General features: G+C 34.7%; 1 protein-coding gene across 1 annotated transcript in view; it reads left to right on the top strand.

Annotated features, from left to right (window-relative positions):
• The window catches only part of CFTR (cystic fibrosis transmembrane conductance regulator), a 160,750-nt gene that overhangs the window by 25,913 nt on the left and 117,372 nt on the right, over window positions 1-17,465 (top strand). Inside the window, exons 8-10 of the mRNA XM_021714281.1 lie at window positions 3,132-3,378; window positions 5,313-5,405; window positions 9,408-9,590. Coding sequence (XP_021569956.1) covers window positions 3,132-3,378; window positions 5,313-5,405; window positions 9,408-9,590 — 523 coding nt within the window. The remainder of the gene's footprint in view (window positions 1-3,131; window positions 3,379-5,312; window positions 5,406-9,407; window positions 9,591-17,465) is intronic.

The raw sequence follows: 17,465 nt of genomic DNA, 5'->3' as shown, positions 1-17,465 counted from the left end.
TTTTTTTTATGGCTGCATAATATTCCATGGTATATATATACTACATTTTCATTACCTACTGATTGGTTGATAGGCATTTAGGTTGATTCCACATCTTTGCAATTAAGAATTGTGATGCAATGAACATGCAGGTGCAGGTTGTTTATTTTTATTTTCATATTACAACCTCTGTTCCGTAGGATAGATACCTACAGTGGGATTGCTGGATGAAATGGTATATGTACTTTTATTTATTTGAGTAATCTCTATACCACTTTCCCCTGAGATGGTACTAATTTACACTCCCATCAACAGTGCATGTGTTTTCTTTTCCCCACATCTGTGCCAGCATCTATTGTTTTTTGATTTTTTTTTTTTTTTTAGTTAGAGTCTTACTCAGTTACCCATGCAGTGGCATGCTCATGGCCACCCCAGCATCTATTGACTGGGCTCTGGCAATCCATCCACCTCAGCCTTCCAAGTAGCTGGAACTACAGGTGTGTACTATTATGCCCGGCTAATTTTCTACTTATTGTAGAGACGCAGTCTCACCAAGTTGCCTGGGCTGGTCTCGAACCCACGGGCTCAGACAATCCACTTGCTGGGATTACAGGCTGAGCCACTGAGCCCGTTTGTTTTTTGATTTTTTTAATACTGGCCATTCTGACTAGTGTAAGGTGATATCTCATTGTGGTTTTAATTTGCATTTTCCTGATGATGAGTGATGTTGAGCATTTATTTTTTCATATGTTTGTTGGTCATTTGTGTATCTTGTTTTGAGAGATGTCTGTTCATGTCATTTGCCCATTTTTAATGGGGTTATTCCTTTTTTACTTGATAATTTCTTTTGTAGATTCTGAATATTAGTCCCTTGTCAGATATATGGTTTAAATATCTTCTCCCATTCTGCAGGTTGCCTATTTGCTCTGTTGATTATTTCTTTTGCTGTGCAGAAGCTTTTTAGTTTAAATAGGTCCCACTTACTTATTTTGTTTCAATTGCATTTGCTTTTAGAGTTTTAGCCATAAATTATTTGCCTGGGCCAATGTCCATAAGAGTTTTTCCTAGATTTTCTTCTAGGATTTTTATGGTTTCAGGTCTGACATTTAAGTCTTTAATTCATCTTGAGTTAATTTTTGTTTATGGGGAGAGATAGGGATCAAATTTCATTTTTCTGTAGATAACCATCCAATTTTCTCAGCACCATTTGTTAAATAGGACATCCTTTCCCCAGTGTATGTTTTTGTCTATTTTTCAAGAAATGGTTGGTTGTAGGTATTTATGCTTATTTCTGGATTCTCTATTCTGTTCCATTGGTCCATGTGTCTATTCTTACACCATATGTAATGTGAACCTCCAGCTTTGTTCTTTTTGCTTAAGATTGCTTTGGCTATTCTGGCTCTTTTTGGTTCCATATTAATTTTAGGATTGTTTTTTCTAATTCTGTGAAAAATGATGTTGGTAGTTTGATAGAGATTGCATTGAAACTGTAGATTACTTTGGGTAATATGGTCATATTAACAATGCTGATTCTTCCAATCCATGCGCATGGGATGTTTTCCCATTTGTTTGTGTCCTCTGCAATTTCTTTCATCAGAGCTTAATAGTTCTCCTTGTAGAGCTCTTTTACCTCCTTGGTTAAATATGTTCCTAGGTATTTAAGCTTTTGGCTTGTATTGTAAATGGAAATGAGTTCTTGATATGATTCTCAGCTTCATCACTATTGGTGTATAGCAGTACTACTGATTTGTGTGTGTTGACTTTGTATCCTGAAACTTTATCAAATTCATTTATTAAGTCCAGGAGTCTTTAGGGTTCTATAGGCATAAGGTCATATTGTTGGCATACAGTGATAGTTTGATTTCTTCTTTTTCAATTTGGATGCCCTTTATTTCTTTTTCTTGCCTGATTTCTCTGGCTAGGACTTTCAACTCCAGTTTTATTAAGGCTTGTGGAAGAGTGGGATTGAGGTTGAAGGCAGCAGCATTGTCCTTTGCACTTCCTGTTTCCTGCCTGCTGGAGCACTTAAGCCTCACATATGTATTTTTAAAAAATCCTTATTTTCAATTTAGACTAGAAGATTGAAAGTATACTGTGATTGCAAATAATTACACTGAAAAGGTTGTATTATCTGCTCTCGTAGTTTTTCAAAAACCACCTGCAGCAAAATCACTTGGATTCTTTTATAAAAACACAGAATCTGGAAACTTAATGAGATTCACTCAATCAGCATCTCTTGAAGGTAGGCCTGAGAATACATTTTAACATGTAGCTTAGGTGATTTTTACACATACTAAGGTATGAGAACAACTTCTCTGTAGCTTATGTTATTTTCTTTTCTTTTCTTTTCTTTTTTTTTTGAGTTGGAGTCTCACTCTGTTGCTCAGACTGGAGTGCAGTGGCTGCTCCTGGCCACCGCAGGCTCGACCTGCTGGACTCCGGTGATCCTTCCACCTCAGCCTTCCAAGTAGCTGGAACTACAGGCATGCGCTACCATGACTGGCTAATTTTTTTGATTTATTGTAGAGATGAGGTCTCGCCAAGTTCCCCAGGTGGGTCTCGAACCCGCGAACTCAGGCAATCCACTCACCTCAGCCTCCCAAAGCATGGGATTACAGGCTGAGCCACCGAGCCCCACAACTTATGTTATTTTCAGTGTTCTTCAGAGTCAACTAGAATTTCCAGAGCATTAAGAATTCATTAGAATTTTTTTTCTTTATACATCTGGCAATGTAGTTCTCATTTCCACACTTAATTACTTAAAACACCAACTGACCAACCCATAAAGTATGAGTCTCACTAATATTACAAGTATAAATGAATGAAATGAAATGAATAAAGGTATAAAAATAATGCCATAATAATAATGTTAGTAGTAACTGAAATTATTAGTTGTAATTTAAAAGTAATATTTACAAGTGTTATGTACAAAATGCTGGTACTTTCATTACTATCCCCCCTTTCAGATAAGGTAAGTGAGGACCAGAGAGATTAAATAACATGCCCAAGGTCACACAGCTCATATAGTGTGGAGCCAGCATCAAAACACTGGTGAAAAAACTCTAGAGACCATATTCAGATTTTATATTCCAAGATGCCTGAAATTTGAAAAGTAAAATAACAGCCTGAACCTTATTTTTTTTTTTTAATAGAACAGAACTGAAACTGACCCGGAAGGCAGCCTATGTGAGATACTTCAATAGCTCAGCTTTCTTCTTCTCAGGGTTCTTTGTGGTGTTTTTATCCGTGCTTCCCTATGCACTGATTAAAGGAATCATCCTTCGAAAAATATTCACAACCATCTCATTCTGCATTGTTCTGCGCATGGCAGTCACTCGGCAATTCCCCTGGGCTGTACAAACATGGTATGATTCTCTTGGAGCAATAAACAAAATACAGGTAATGTACCATAACTATGCATCATGTACTATGATTTTGAAACATTTTGGAACTGTTGTAGCAGGCAAACTTTCTAGAAATGAGTTCTTGGTCTTGGGTTTGTTTAATGCATAGGATTTTCTCTATTGATGTCTACATGTGGTTGAATGAGCCTTTTTAATGAAAGCCTAGTGAAGTAAAATGAAGACCTGTGAGACTCTCTTAAATCAAAGAAATTGGAGAAAACTGTTTCTGTGCTCTGGAGAATTTCATTCAAGTAATTAATCCTTAGAATGGTTCTAATGACCTTTACAAATGTGCAAAAAGATTGAAAAAGAAACTTCCTTCACTAATAAGTGATAATACTTACCAGGTAGTACTAGGAATGTTCACCTTAAACTTTTCCTAGCATTTTTCTGGACAGTATGATGAATAAGAGTGGCATTTTATATCAAATTACCTTAAAATTTTAACAATGCTGGTATAGCTGGCAGCTTTAAATTCTGAAATGCTCAGGTGAGGGGACCCAATTTATGCAAAGCTAATTGAATAAATGGTTAATGAGTGGTTAATAATTGAATACTGGTTAATGAATGGTTAATTGAATGTACGGTTCATAAGCAGATAAAAATGTTTAAGTATTCTTTTTTTTTTTTTTTTTTTAAGAAAGTGGGATTTACTGAGAGAAAAACTCCCACAGTGTGGGAGGGAACCCAAGGGGGTTGCCCAAGTATTCTTTTTTTTTAACATTTATTTAAATATTTAATCCAGAAAATAAGTTACTGTGACAGAAATGAAAAATGAGGGGTGAAAGGTGAGACACTTTTAGGTAGTTCTGCCATTATTTAAACTATATCAAAGATTCAAATGGTGGCCCATGGATCTAACTTTGACTCCTATACCAGTTTTGTTTAACCTTTACATTTTAAAATGTGATTTAGTTGCCAGCAATTAAAAATTGGGAACTGTTTACACACACACACACACACACACACACACACACACACACACACACACACACAATCTTTGGCCTCTTTGGAGAATTGGAACAAATAGTAAACTTGGTCCTCCTTCTCCACAAGCTGTGGCAGCTCCCCCCATCACAGAGGGCCTGCCCTATCCAGTTCATCACACTCTCTCCTCAGCCCCCACCCTTTATTATATCTCCTGTTTGGCCCCTGAGACTGAGTTTAAGATCTGTGATTTAGACAAAGTGGTGAATGTATCTCCCACTCGACTCATTGTAAGTAGCTCTGGGCTCTGGGAATAATCTCACATCGTTTGTTAACCCAGTTAACCCATTGAGAGAAGGGGAGGAAGGGAGGAGGTTGAGGGGGAAAGAGAAGAGCAGAAAAGGAAAAACTCAAGTTTCTTTTCCCATTACTTCAAATGGCCAAAACTTCAGGATGCATAGGCTTAATTCTTCCTTGTGCTCCACCTTCCCTAGAGAAACTGATTCAGAATCGCTCATAGAGCCCTCCTCTTAGAATCACAGTTTGATGCTTTTAAATTAGTTATATACCTACACCTTGGCTTAGCCTACAGAAGTGTTGCTAATGATGCCTCTAATAAGGAGGGTGTTATTGAAATGAAGACATCAGTTTCTTCATCCTAATGTTGAATTAAGGCATGCTGGTGATAATTCAGGGGTAGTTTGTAAGTTCTTCACTAAGGTCAGTATGTACGAGAAGAATCAGTTGTATGTTAAAATCTAATATATAAAAAATTTATAAAATATCATGTACTTAGAGGGTATAGTTCAAAAATGATGAATTCTGGGGCTTGACATATTAACTTTTGAACAGTTATAAAATTATTTTATTAAGGAGTAATTTCCAATTTAATTCTTAAAGTCTATATATAAGATGCAGTACTATTAAAGTATAACAAGTATGTAATAATGCATTAATTCTATTCTAATTCTATAATATGTTTTTGCTGTCTTTTATAAATAGGATTTCTTACAAAAGCAAGAGTATAAGACATTGGAATATAACTTAACAACTACAGAAGTAGTGATGGAAAATGTAACAGCCTTCTGGGAGGAGGTCAGAATTTTTAAAAAAAAATTATTTTCTCTAGAAACTGAATTTTCTTCTTTGTGAATCTGGATTTCATCCGAATGAAAATAAAGTTAGAATGATGATGTAACTGGTAGAACTGAAAGAAGGACCACTCTGCTTATTTTAGATTAAGAAGTACAGGCCCAGGAATGTTAAACACATAATGAAAGCTTCCTTATTTCTTTCTAAGTCATATAATTTGTTTCACATAACAGATCAGGAAGTATTGCGGAGATCATAGGTTTTGGAGGTGTGTTTGAATCCTGACTCTGCTGCTTACTTTCTGGGAAATCTAAATCAAGTTACTTAACTTTCTGGGGCCTCTGGCTCTCCATCTGTAAAATGGAGAATATTAATATTTACCTTGCAAACTTGTTCTGAAGACTGAGATAACTTATGTAAATTATTCATCAGAGTGCCATGCACACAGTGGTTCCTCAATAGGCATCACCTTCTCTGATCTCAAGTTCCAGTCCAATATGCTTTATATACACCTGTCAACAAAAAGATGTCTGAGACATAATACCAATATATTATTTGCTATTTTTACGTATTTTCACTTGCTATTAAAATTTCTCTCATATAACTTAGCATCATAAAAGATATTATTAGTGATTTTCAGTCTCTAAAGGAGTAGTATTTGATTATTTAGAACACCTGTTCTCAATCACAATTCAATACCTGTTGAATTCTTAGTTCCTTATCACTTATATTGGTTGAGGTAGGAGTTACAAAACCAGTGTTCTATTTCTAAATCTTTCTTAATATCTTAATTGTTTTTATTTATATAAGTAACTTGATTACCAGGGCTTCATTTTACTTCATTTATTAAGTTATAGGTAAGAGAATAATTATCTGCCTAGCAAGATTGTTTTTGTAGTTCAGATTTATGTTACTTCTTTGTTTTTAGGAATTTCAAATGTCCTTCTAAACATGAAGGAAAAACATGAAAGTTGATATTTTTACTACTTTCAGGTCATTTTCTTACTGTAATACAAAAATCCTCCATTTTCTCTCTCTCCATTTGATGAAATATATAGCATGCTTCAGCCCTAACTATATGCCAGGCACTAGGAGAAGCACTTTATATATTTTGTCTCAATCTCACAGCATTCCTGTTACCTAAGAAGGATTAATATTTCCATATTAATGATAAGAAAATGGAGGCTTACAAAAGTTGAGGAACTTGGCTCAGCTCACCCAACTGGCAAGGACTGAAGCTGGATTTTGGATCCAGATGTCATGATTTGGAGCACTTTCACTGAGCTGTTGCCTCCCATCTGGCGATTTCTATCTCTTCCTCCAGTCTTTGACTGTTGTCTAAACTCGGCACTCCTTGATGACATGTACTCATGATGGTGGTGCTTGTTAAACTTCCTGCTTAAGACTTCAACAACTACATAAATGAATCTTCCAATACTGTCCTTAGAACTTATATCTTCCATTGACTTCTTCAGAAGCTTTCTCTCAGTCATATCCTGAGCTTCATTAGCATCCAGACTTACCTCATATTGGAAATGTCATTCTGAAGTCTCTCAGCCCCAAATTCCCTAACTCTCCAGCTCTCTACCTTTACTGTCTTTGCACTTTATCAGGATTTCTATTTTTTAAAATTCTTCCTTTTGGACCCCTTCTGATTTAACCTCTGCTTATTCCAAGATCAGTAATTTCAGCTCTTCTCCTAGCTAAACCCTCATTCCACTTTTTCTTTTGCTATTTTTTTTCTGTGAAATATTAACTTTATCAGTTCTGGAAAAGGAAGTGCTGTCTGAGAAAATCATATACCATAGTCAGCTATAAGTTTTATACATGTGTTGTTTCAACCTCAACTGGGTCTGTAATCCTTCTTGGGAAATCCATTCATTTGTCTATAGTGAATTTCTCTTACCATTTCCCTAAAAGTTATTCCAGACTTTTACTACTTTCCTGAAATGCCCAACCTCTCCCAGGATCTGCTCAACCACAGTAGGTGGACTTGTTTTCCACAATACATAGAGAAAATAGAGGCCATCCTTATTTATGAATGCTTCCAATTTCTTTCTTCACCCTTGGAATTAATCTTTCCTCCTTTTTTCTGTCTAAGAGAAAAACATGCTTCCTTCTGCCCTTGTCTGACTTATTCTATTATGCTTCATCTTCTTAGAATAGGGGACCAAGAGTTATTCTCTCTCTAGAAGCTTCAACATCTTTTTTCAATGGATTCCTTATTACATTTAAATATTTTCAAGTTAAGTTTTTTCCCTGACTTTTGCCCACCCAGCCTCAACCTCCAAACTTTATTCTTCTTCTTCCCTTTGATGTCAAGGCTGTTCTCACTCTCTCACCTTTTATTTCCACCGCAATCTGTATTCTGCCCTAACCAATCTACTAAAACTCTTCTTTTTTTCTAGAATTTATCATTTAATTTAGCTTTAGTGAACTACTCCTTCTAGATTATTTTGGACTCAGACCATGACTTCTAAGTCTGCCTTGCCTGCTACTTCAGTGGTGATAGGCTGCTGGGTCCCAGCTTGGCCGCCTTCTGGCATCCCATGTGCTATGAGTGACCTCTCGCAGGTTCAGTTGATATCAGTGTGCTGATGACTGTCAAATGCAAATCCTTGGCCCCAGTTCCTTTCCTGAACTTCATACATGTGCATATTCCTCAAAGTTCACGTACATCACTTTCCAAGCTTCACAATCCTGCTCATTTCAGTGTATTCTTCATCTCCTTTGATGATATCACCCAAGAGGCAAGTCCTTGATGAGTTATATATGACTCCTCCTTCACTCCAAACCTGTAAGTAGGTAAAATTTCTGTTTGCATATTAGGAAGCTGAGCCTTAGGCAGTTTAAGTAAATTGAACTAGGTTTCACAATTAGCTGGGACAGAGCCAAAATCTCAGCCTGGGTTTCTATGACTCCAAAGCCTTTTCCAACTCACCATACTGCCATATTGTCACTTACTTTTTTCTTTTTTTTAAAGAATGACTATTGCTCTATTGTATACAAAATTAGTACTCCCAACAACTAAGGAAACTGAAGTCTAGAATGTTATAATTTTTCAACCATTACCCAGCTAGTTGAGAAGATGAGTTAAAGATTGGGTCAAAGACGAAGAATATCATTACCATTCTACTGCCAACTACAGTAAAATGAGGGAAGGACAATTGTGAGGGAGAAGTGGGTCAGGAACAATGACAGACAGTGGGTGGATTCTCATGCAGGTTAATTTTAGGAAAGAGTACATTTGAATGTTGAGGATAGAGAAGTAGAATTCCTTAAAACTAGATACACCAGCTTCCTCCTGATAACCTTTAGGACTGTTTACTTTATTTGAAAACAACTATGTTAAAACTCCCCATGGGGACAATATCAAGGCAAGGAATTTTCTAAAGGGAATTCCTCCTTAACTACTGTAGTTCAGATTAATTTACTGGAATCATCTGGAAATCCCTTCACATTTATGTTCAGCAATAATTACTCAGATAAATGCTTTGAACTTCTTAGAGGAAAGTGCTATCAGTGTGATAGAGTAGAAGTCAGATTTTGGTTGTAATTTTAGTCTGTGACTTAAAGTTATATGACTTTAGCCAACTTAAGTCACAGCCTACAGCTTTGAAAGAGGAGGATTATAAAATCTACCTCATATTTTGTGCTGAAGATTAGATAATAATGTTTATGTATCCAGCCTATTTGAGAAGGTGTATCTAACTTATTTGAGAAGGGGTGTGTGTGTGTGTGTGTGTGTGTGTGTGTGTGTGTGTGTGTGTGCATTTTTAAAATAAAAATTTAATTTAACTCAATATTGAGCAAAGATCTGAGTTTTGGATCATGCATTCTAGAAACCATGTGCTGCATAATTATGTACTAGAAAGCAATAATGCATACAGTATAAAGAATCATGTGTCATATACTTTTCAAACTAATCATACATAAAACAATTATCTACTGAAAATATCTGACAAACTTATCTTTTATTTTTGATGTGTGTATTTTTTTTAACAGGGATTTGGGGAATTTTTTGAGAAAGTAAAACAAGAAAATAACAATCGAAAAATTTCCAGTGATGATAACAACCTCTTCTTCAGTAACTTCTCACTTCTTGGTACTCCTGTCCTGAGAGAAATCAATTTCAAGATAGAAAGGGGACAGTTGTTGACAGTTGCAGGATCTACTGGTGCAGGCAAGGTAGTCTCTTTTATTCTTAATCATTAAAAACTTAATTTGGCATGCATTTTTTTCTCTTTTTTTCTAGTTTGTCTGTAGTACAAGAAGTTACTTGGGAGAAATTCTTACACGGGTATTAGGAGAATGCTTAGGTATAGTGTCCCGTATAATATAAATTGTTCAACTGATAATTTCTTCTAGGTTTTTATTTTCTTATATTATTTCTAGTGACTTTTTCTTCTACATCTTTATTTTTTGCATAGCATTTAACATGTGTCCTGCACATGGTGAGATTCAATAACTTTACTGAACAAATGAGCCATGCATTTTAACCAATCTTTAGTGCAGTTATTTTATTCAGAGCTGGTCTAGGAAAAACATGGCTTATGTTTTACCTCAATAACCACATAAGGAAAAGGTTACACTTTTTTGTTAACATTTTTGTTGACATTAGAATTTCGGAGAATGGACTTAGACTTGCTAATGATATATTGTGAGAAAAAATTATTGAGCAGGACAGTTTTTTATGGAAATACATAGGAATATTAATTTATTCAGTGGCCAACCTTCCCTACACATTCTAGTCTAAGAACTAATTATTATAAACCCAGGGTATTTGAATATTCATCTGACAAAAACTAATAGGTTAGAAAAAAAAAACAGCCAAAGGGTCAAACTTTACTGTCAGGAGAAGAGAAGACTTTGTAGTGATCTTCAAGAATATGAGCTGTTGTGCCAGTAATGATAAACGTATTCTCTTTTAACTACTGAGGAAACAAATTTAAGTGCCATGAAAGAATCAGATTAGAGATAAGAAAGGACATTCAGGTATTAGAATACACTAAATGGCAATAGGTATTTTCTTTGGAAGTCTGTAAAAATAAGTCCCTGTTCACATTTGACTGTCATTTTAGCTGTGCTATTTTCTATAAATAAAAGAAAAAGTTTAGTGGCTTTCTTAAGCTTTTCAAAAGACTTTTTAGAATTATAGTCAATGATGTGGAACAGACATAAAAAGAACAAAAAAAAGAGGGAGGGAGGAAGAAGGAAGAAAGGGAAAGGAAAGAAGGGAGGGAGGGAGAAGCAGTATTACTGTCTATAAAACATGTAAATGAAAACAGAAATTAAGAAAGACTCCTGAAAGGCAATTATATATTAGTATGTAAGATGGGGAGAACCATATTTTGAAGAATTTAATCTGAGACTTGGGAAACAAAATGCCACAGAAAATTTCTAGTCAATAAATTTGGTGTCTATAATGCTGATCATATTATTTGCTTATTTCTTCCAGGCCCTTTTAAATGAAATAGCTGGAGTTGTGCATTTTTTAAATTATAAAAACATTTTCCTCCCTTTATTTCTTGTATATTATTACTAGCAATTTTTACTATTAAAGGAAAATGATACCATAGGAGTAGCTGAGGCTAAAGAAGTTATAGATAATTTAATGGTGATGTTTGCTTGTGAGAGGATAGTAATTATGTTTCATAGAATTTTACAAATTAATTCTGTGCATTCAAGATCAATTCTATGAAAGATATGCAAAAATAGCTTTGGAATTACAAATTACATGACTCACTGGCAGTTAAATTTCAGGAGGTTTTATTAAAAATTGATGAGCAGGTAATTACTGACTGGAGTTACAATTGCATTTTATGGGAAGCAGCTGCGAAGACAGTAGCAGAGGAAGACAGTGATCCCTAAAGAGTATTTAAACACTTCTGAGAAATAGAGTTTGCCAATCCAATCTAGGAGACTCCCTTTTTGTAGTGTTAGGAATAGAACATTTTATACTTTTATTAGACAAAATATCTAGCTAAAATATGAGATTGATTAATCAAAAATAGTAATGTTTTAAGTAAAAATATTAATGTTCAATTCAATTTGGTAATTTGTGTCAAAAAGCCTTAAAGATAACCTAATGTCTTCTACTTGTATAATTTAAAAATAGTAATGTTGGTAAAAACAAAACAAAACAAAACAAAACTGCTTAACACTAAGCAGGGTGTGGTGTGGGCAGTTGCATTATCATGGTGGAAGAAATTTTTTGTATCTTTCTACAGATGTTTTTATGAATATACAATTAAACATGTTTTTTATTGTTTTTCACCTTTTTTCATATTAAAAAGTAGCATACAATACACAGAGTTTTTATCACTTAAGTATATACCTTGAAGAACTTTCTATATTCAAAGCATGCAGAACTTCCACATGCATACATTCTGCTAGGGTCTGAATGTTTGTATCCTCCCCAAATTCATATGTTGATATCCTAACCCCCACAGTGATGGTATTGCAGGATGTGGTCTTTGGGGGGTGACTAGGTCACGGGGATAAAGTCCTTATAAATGAGATTAATAACTTTATAAAAGAGGCCTTAGAGAGAACCCTCACCACTTCTGCCTTGTGAGGACACGGCACAAAGACAGCTGGCAGTCTATGGATCAGAAAGCAGACCCCCTCAGCAGACCCAAATCTGCTGGCACCTTGATCTTGGACTTCCCCCGCTCCAGAAGTGTGAGAAATAAATTTTTGTTGTTTACAAGCCAGCAGCTAATGGTATTTTGTTATAGCAACCCCAACAAAGACACATACATTTAAATAGCTACATAATATTCTATTGAATGGATGGATATTCTATAATATAATAAGTCACTGTTTATTGACAATTGAGTTGCTTCCAATATTTTGCTAACACAAGGAATGGTGCTATAAGTAATCTCATATTCATACCATTTAGCACATCTGGAAGTGTATCAATAGGATAGCTTCCAATAAGTGATCAAGCATTTATGTACTTGCAATTTGATATTGTCAAATTTCTCTCCCTGAAGGTTATATCAATTTATACTCACACCATACACTCTATATGAGTGCTGATTTTCTCTCAGCATTGCCAATAGATGGTATTATCTAATTTAAAAAATTTTCCATCACATGGGGGAAAAGTATGTCAGTGTATTTTTAACTTGCATTTCTCTTATAAATAATGTGCAGTATCTTTTCATATGTTTAAAGGTCACTTATATTTTAATTTTTGACAAAGTATCCATTTAGATACTTTGTATATTTTTGTAATTGGTTTATGATAGTTTGCTATATGATTTTAGGATCACTTTATATGGAGGGAAATTACTCCTGTGTATGATATCAGTTGAAAATATTTATATCGGTTTGACATTTTTCCTTTTGTTTTCCATGTAGAAATTAGTTTTGTTTTTTTTTAATATGGTTTACCTTTTATTTCATGCCTTTTTCATTTTGAGTCATAAAAGTCTTTCTTCTAGAGGTTTTTTTTTTTCCTGCTTTAGAGAGGAAAAAATGTTTCCAAAATTTTAAAAGTATTTTATAGGTTTTTTTGGGCACTTCTTTGACCTGTTGAGAATTCATTATGCATTTGGTATGAGACATAGATATAACATTTTCCCTCCAGATATCTGTACATTTGTTCAATACTGTTTATTGAATAGTCCATCTTTCCCTCACTGATTTTAGGTGCCACCTTAGCAAAGTAATTTATGCATTTGGATCTATTTGTGAACTTTAGATTTTGTTCCATTGGTTTGTCTATTTATGTCCCAGTAATGCACTTTTAAAAGTTTTTGAATCCTTATAATTTAATATAATGCATTGTAGTAAAAGTAAATTATCAATAATTATAATAACATTTAATATTCATTTAACAAGTTTATTGAATAGCTACTGCGCCAGGTTTTGTTCTAGGTCCTGAAGATATAGTGGTGAACAAAACTCACAACATATCTTTACTCCCATCTCAAATGTTACCTTTCAGTGAGGTCTTCTCCAAGCCCCTATTTAAAATTCCGCCCTTATCACCAACCTCCCTTCTCTGCTTTGTCTTCAAAGCATTTGTCATTATGTGACATTCTGTATACTGTTTGCCATCCTCACATTAGAATGTGGGTTCCTTGGGATGGGAGTAAAGATATGTTGTGAGTATGGCAAATTCTAATGTGAGGATGGCAAACAGTATACAGAATGTCACATAATGATAAATGCTTAGAAGACAAAGCAGAGAAGGGAGGTTGGTGATAAGGGTGGTTTTAAATAGGGGCATGGAGAAGGCCTCACTGAAAGGTAACATTTGAGCAAGAGCATGCAAGAAGGAGAGAGATTAGGGCATGTGGATGTCTGGGAAAGAGTCTTCCATGTAGAAGATGGAGCAAGTACAAAACCCTGAAATGGGACTGTGCCCATCTGGTTTAAAGAGCGGCCAGGAAATGGCCAGGAAGTCAATGGAGCTGGCACAGAGTGAGCCATGGAGGATAGAGTTCTGTCAGAGAAGTAATGGTGGGGGGGAGGTGGATAGATCATAAAGAGCCTTGTAAAGAGTTACACTTCTTTTCTGGTTGAGATTAGAGGCCATTGGAAAGTTTTAAACAGAGAATTAACATGATCTGACTTATATTTTGACAAGGCCACTTTAGCTAATGTTTTTTAAAGTAAACTGTAGGGAGACAAGGGCAGAAGCAAGGGGATGAATTAGGAGTTCATTTGCTAGTTCAGGTAAGAGATGATGGTAGTTTGATCCAGGTAGTGAAGGAAGTAGAAGGAAGTAGCCAGATTTAGAAAATGTTTTGAAGGAAGATCTAATAGAATTGATGGACACATATGGCATCTGAGGAAAGTCATAGAGGAGTCAGGGATGAGTCCAAACTTTTTGGACTGAGTAATGGAAAGGATGAAGGCACCACTGACTAGAGAGATGATGGGAGAAATGGGTTTTAGGTGGAGCTAAATTTTGGAATGTTAAGTTTGAAATGCCTGTTTAACATTTAAGTAGAGATGTTAGTTGGATATACAAGTCAAGTTTCAAGGAAGTGGGAAATGGCAGTGTGAAGATGGGGCTAGATGAGGGTCCAAAGAAGAGAGGGCTGATGAGAAAAAGATCGAGGTGTAAGCCTAAGTACATATCAACTATTAGAGGTTGGTGAGGTGAAGAAAACTCAACAAAAGAAATGTCTGCGAAGATAAGCTAGTGACGTGGGAAAAAAATGACTGTGGTATCCTGGAACCCAAGTGATGTCAAGGAGAAGGGTGTTAACTAGGTCAAGTGCTCTTTCATCAAGTAAGATGAAACTGCCTTGAATTAACCAGTGTATTTTGCAATATGGTGATCACTGGTGACTTAATAAAGCAGTAGTAGAGAAGGTTCAAATTCGACCAGAATGAAATTAGAAAGAATGGGAGGAAAGACTTGAAGAGACCAAATGCAGACAACCCTTGATGATTTATTGTTTTAATATGCTTCCAGAGTCCACTTGCTAATACAGTTGACCCTTGAACAACACAAGCTTGAACAGCATCAGTCCACTTATTTGCAGTTTTTTTTCAACAAATATGTTAAAAATGTTTGGAGATTTTTGGCAATTTGAAAAAACTTGCAGATGAACTGCATAGCCTAGAGATATTGAAAAAATTAAGAAAAAGTAATGTCATGGATGCATAAAATATATGTAGATACTAGTCTATTTTATTATTTACTACCATAAACTATACACAAATTGGTTATAAAAAGTTAAATTTATCAAAATGAATGCACGCAAACACAAACTATGTATGGCACCATTTGCGGTTGAGAGGAATGTAAAGAAACGTAAATATGCAGTATTAAATTATAATAAAATTGTAATTATTTCTTAGCCACCTGCTGTTGCTACTGCAATGAGTGTGTTATTGAATATCCACTTAACTATCTTAGAGTTAAATTTCACAGTAAAAAGTGATCTCTTGAGTTTCTTGCATATTTTTCATTGTGTTTAGTACATTGCTGCAAACCTTAGATAACACTGTGGAACCCATACAAATTGCCACTAGTGATGTTGGAAATGCTGCGAAGAAGCAGAGAAAAGTCATGATATTACAAGAAAAAGTTGAATTGTTTGATATGTGCTGTAGATTGAGGTCTGCAGCCGCAGTTGCCGCCATTTCAAGATAAACCAATCCAGCATTAGAACTATTCTAAAAAAAGAAAAGGAAATTTGTGAAGCAGTCACTGCAGATATGCCTGCAGGTGTGACAACCTTGCACTTATTGCAAAACACACAATATGTGTTAATTGACTGTTAATGTTATTGGTAAGGTTTCCAGTCAATAGTAGGCTATTAGCAGTTAAGTTTTCAAGGATTCAAAAGTTATACACAAAATTTCAACTGCTTTGGGGAGTTCAGTGCCCCTAACTCCCATGTTGTTCAAAGGTCAACTGTATATTATTTAGGATTTTTATATTCATAAATAAGAATAACCCTACATTTTTACAGCAATCTTTATAAAGTTTGTTAACAATATTATTTTTACTTGAAAATTTGGAAGTTTATCTTCCCTTTTTTTTCCAGATTCTGTAATTATCTTCCCAGTAGTGCAATTATCTGTTTTTAATTATTTGATAGTATCCCTTTAAGAAGCTGTTTGAGTCTATTATTCTTTCTGGATACTGTGTAAGTCTTTGACATTTTCATTATTCTATAGAAATCAGTTTAAGGTTTTTTTTTCCATCTAGGGTCAGTTTAGCTATATAGTTTTCCTTGGTCATTCAGCTTTTCAAAGCAATTCCTTAGTAGTCTTTTCTATTTTTAGTTTGTTATATCATTTCTTATATTGTATTTTTGCAACTTTCTTGATCACACTTTTCTTCCTCATTAGGTTACTATAAAAAAAAAGTTTTCTAAGAACTAGCTTGTATATTTACTCATTAGTTGAACTCTTGTATTACAATTCATTATTTTATAATTTTATCTTTACTAATTCTTCCTTTCATTTTCCTTCTGCTTTTTTTCTTTTTTTTTCTGACTTAGATTCTTGATGCTTTCTTCTTTTAATGCGTTACATTTTCCTCTGAGTAATGTTTTAGCTATATATTATGAATTCTGTTATGTAATGTTTCTGTTATATTGGTTTCTAGAAAAGACATAGCTTTGGTTTGCATTTTCTCTTTGACCCAAGAGTTTCTTAAGGGAAAGTTTGCAATTTTCCAGGAAAAAGACCCAAATTTTCTTTGTTTTTGAGAGTATTATCCCTACTCTTTCTGCTGCTTGGATTTTTTTAAAAAATCACTTTCATATGTCCAGTAAATAGTAAAAATTTGTTCTTGCTTCCTGACTACATGAAAAGAGTCTAATTGTGTAGTTTCTATTTATTAACAGAGTTTAACATAGATATTAAACCTACATCATTCTGTACTCATAATAGTTAGGCCTTCTACATCTTCATCTACCTTTTTTCTACTTGCTCTGTCATTCACAGAAAGTTGAATTAAAGACTTTTACTATGTTAGTTATTCTTATTATTCCTTATAGGTTCTGTAATTTTTGCTTCAAGAATATTAATTTTTAAATTTAATTAGTAGATATTCATATTTATGCTTTCGCATTCTAAAGTACCTTTTGTTTGTTCTTTTTCTTTCTTTCTTTCTTTTTTTTTTTTTTTGAGTCAGAGTCTCACTCTGTCACCCAGGCTGGAGTGCACATGACCACCGCAGCCTCGACCTTCTGGGCTTAGGTGATCCTTCCGCTTCAGCCTTCCAAGTAACTGGAACTACAGTACATGCTGCCACACCCGGCTAATTTTTTTGTTTATTGTAGAGATGAGGTCTCGCCAAGTTGCCTAAGCTAGTCTTGAATCCCTTAGCTCAGGCAATCCTCTTGCCTCCACTTCCCAAAGTGCTGGGACTACAGGCATGAGCCATCGTGCTCGGCCTCCTTTTCTTTTTCATTGAATGTCTTTGGGCCTAAATCTGTCTAATATGAAAATTTCAGTCCTTTTTGTTTCTTTGTTTCATTTACCAATTTTAAGTTTTATTTTCAACCGTTACACATTTCTTGTGAAAGTTTTTTCCTTTTAATAGGTTAGTTAAGTCAATTTATAAAACTGATTTAT

The sequence above is a fragment of the Carlito syrichta genome, unplaced genomic scaffold (genome assembly GCF_000164805.1).
Source record: "Carlito syrichta isolate Samal-C Ts95f unplaced genomic scaffold, Tarsius_syrichta-2.0.1 Scaffold305571, whole genome shotgun sequence".
In the NCBI taxonomy this organism is placed as follows: domain Eukaryota; kingdom Metazoa; phylum Chordata; class Mammalia; order Primates; family Tarsiidae; genus Carlito; species Carlito syrichta.
This window is presented reverse-complemented; position numbering and strand designations above follow the sequence as displayed.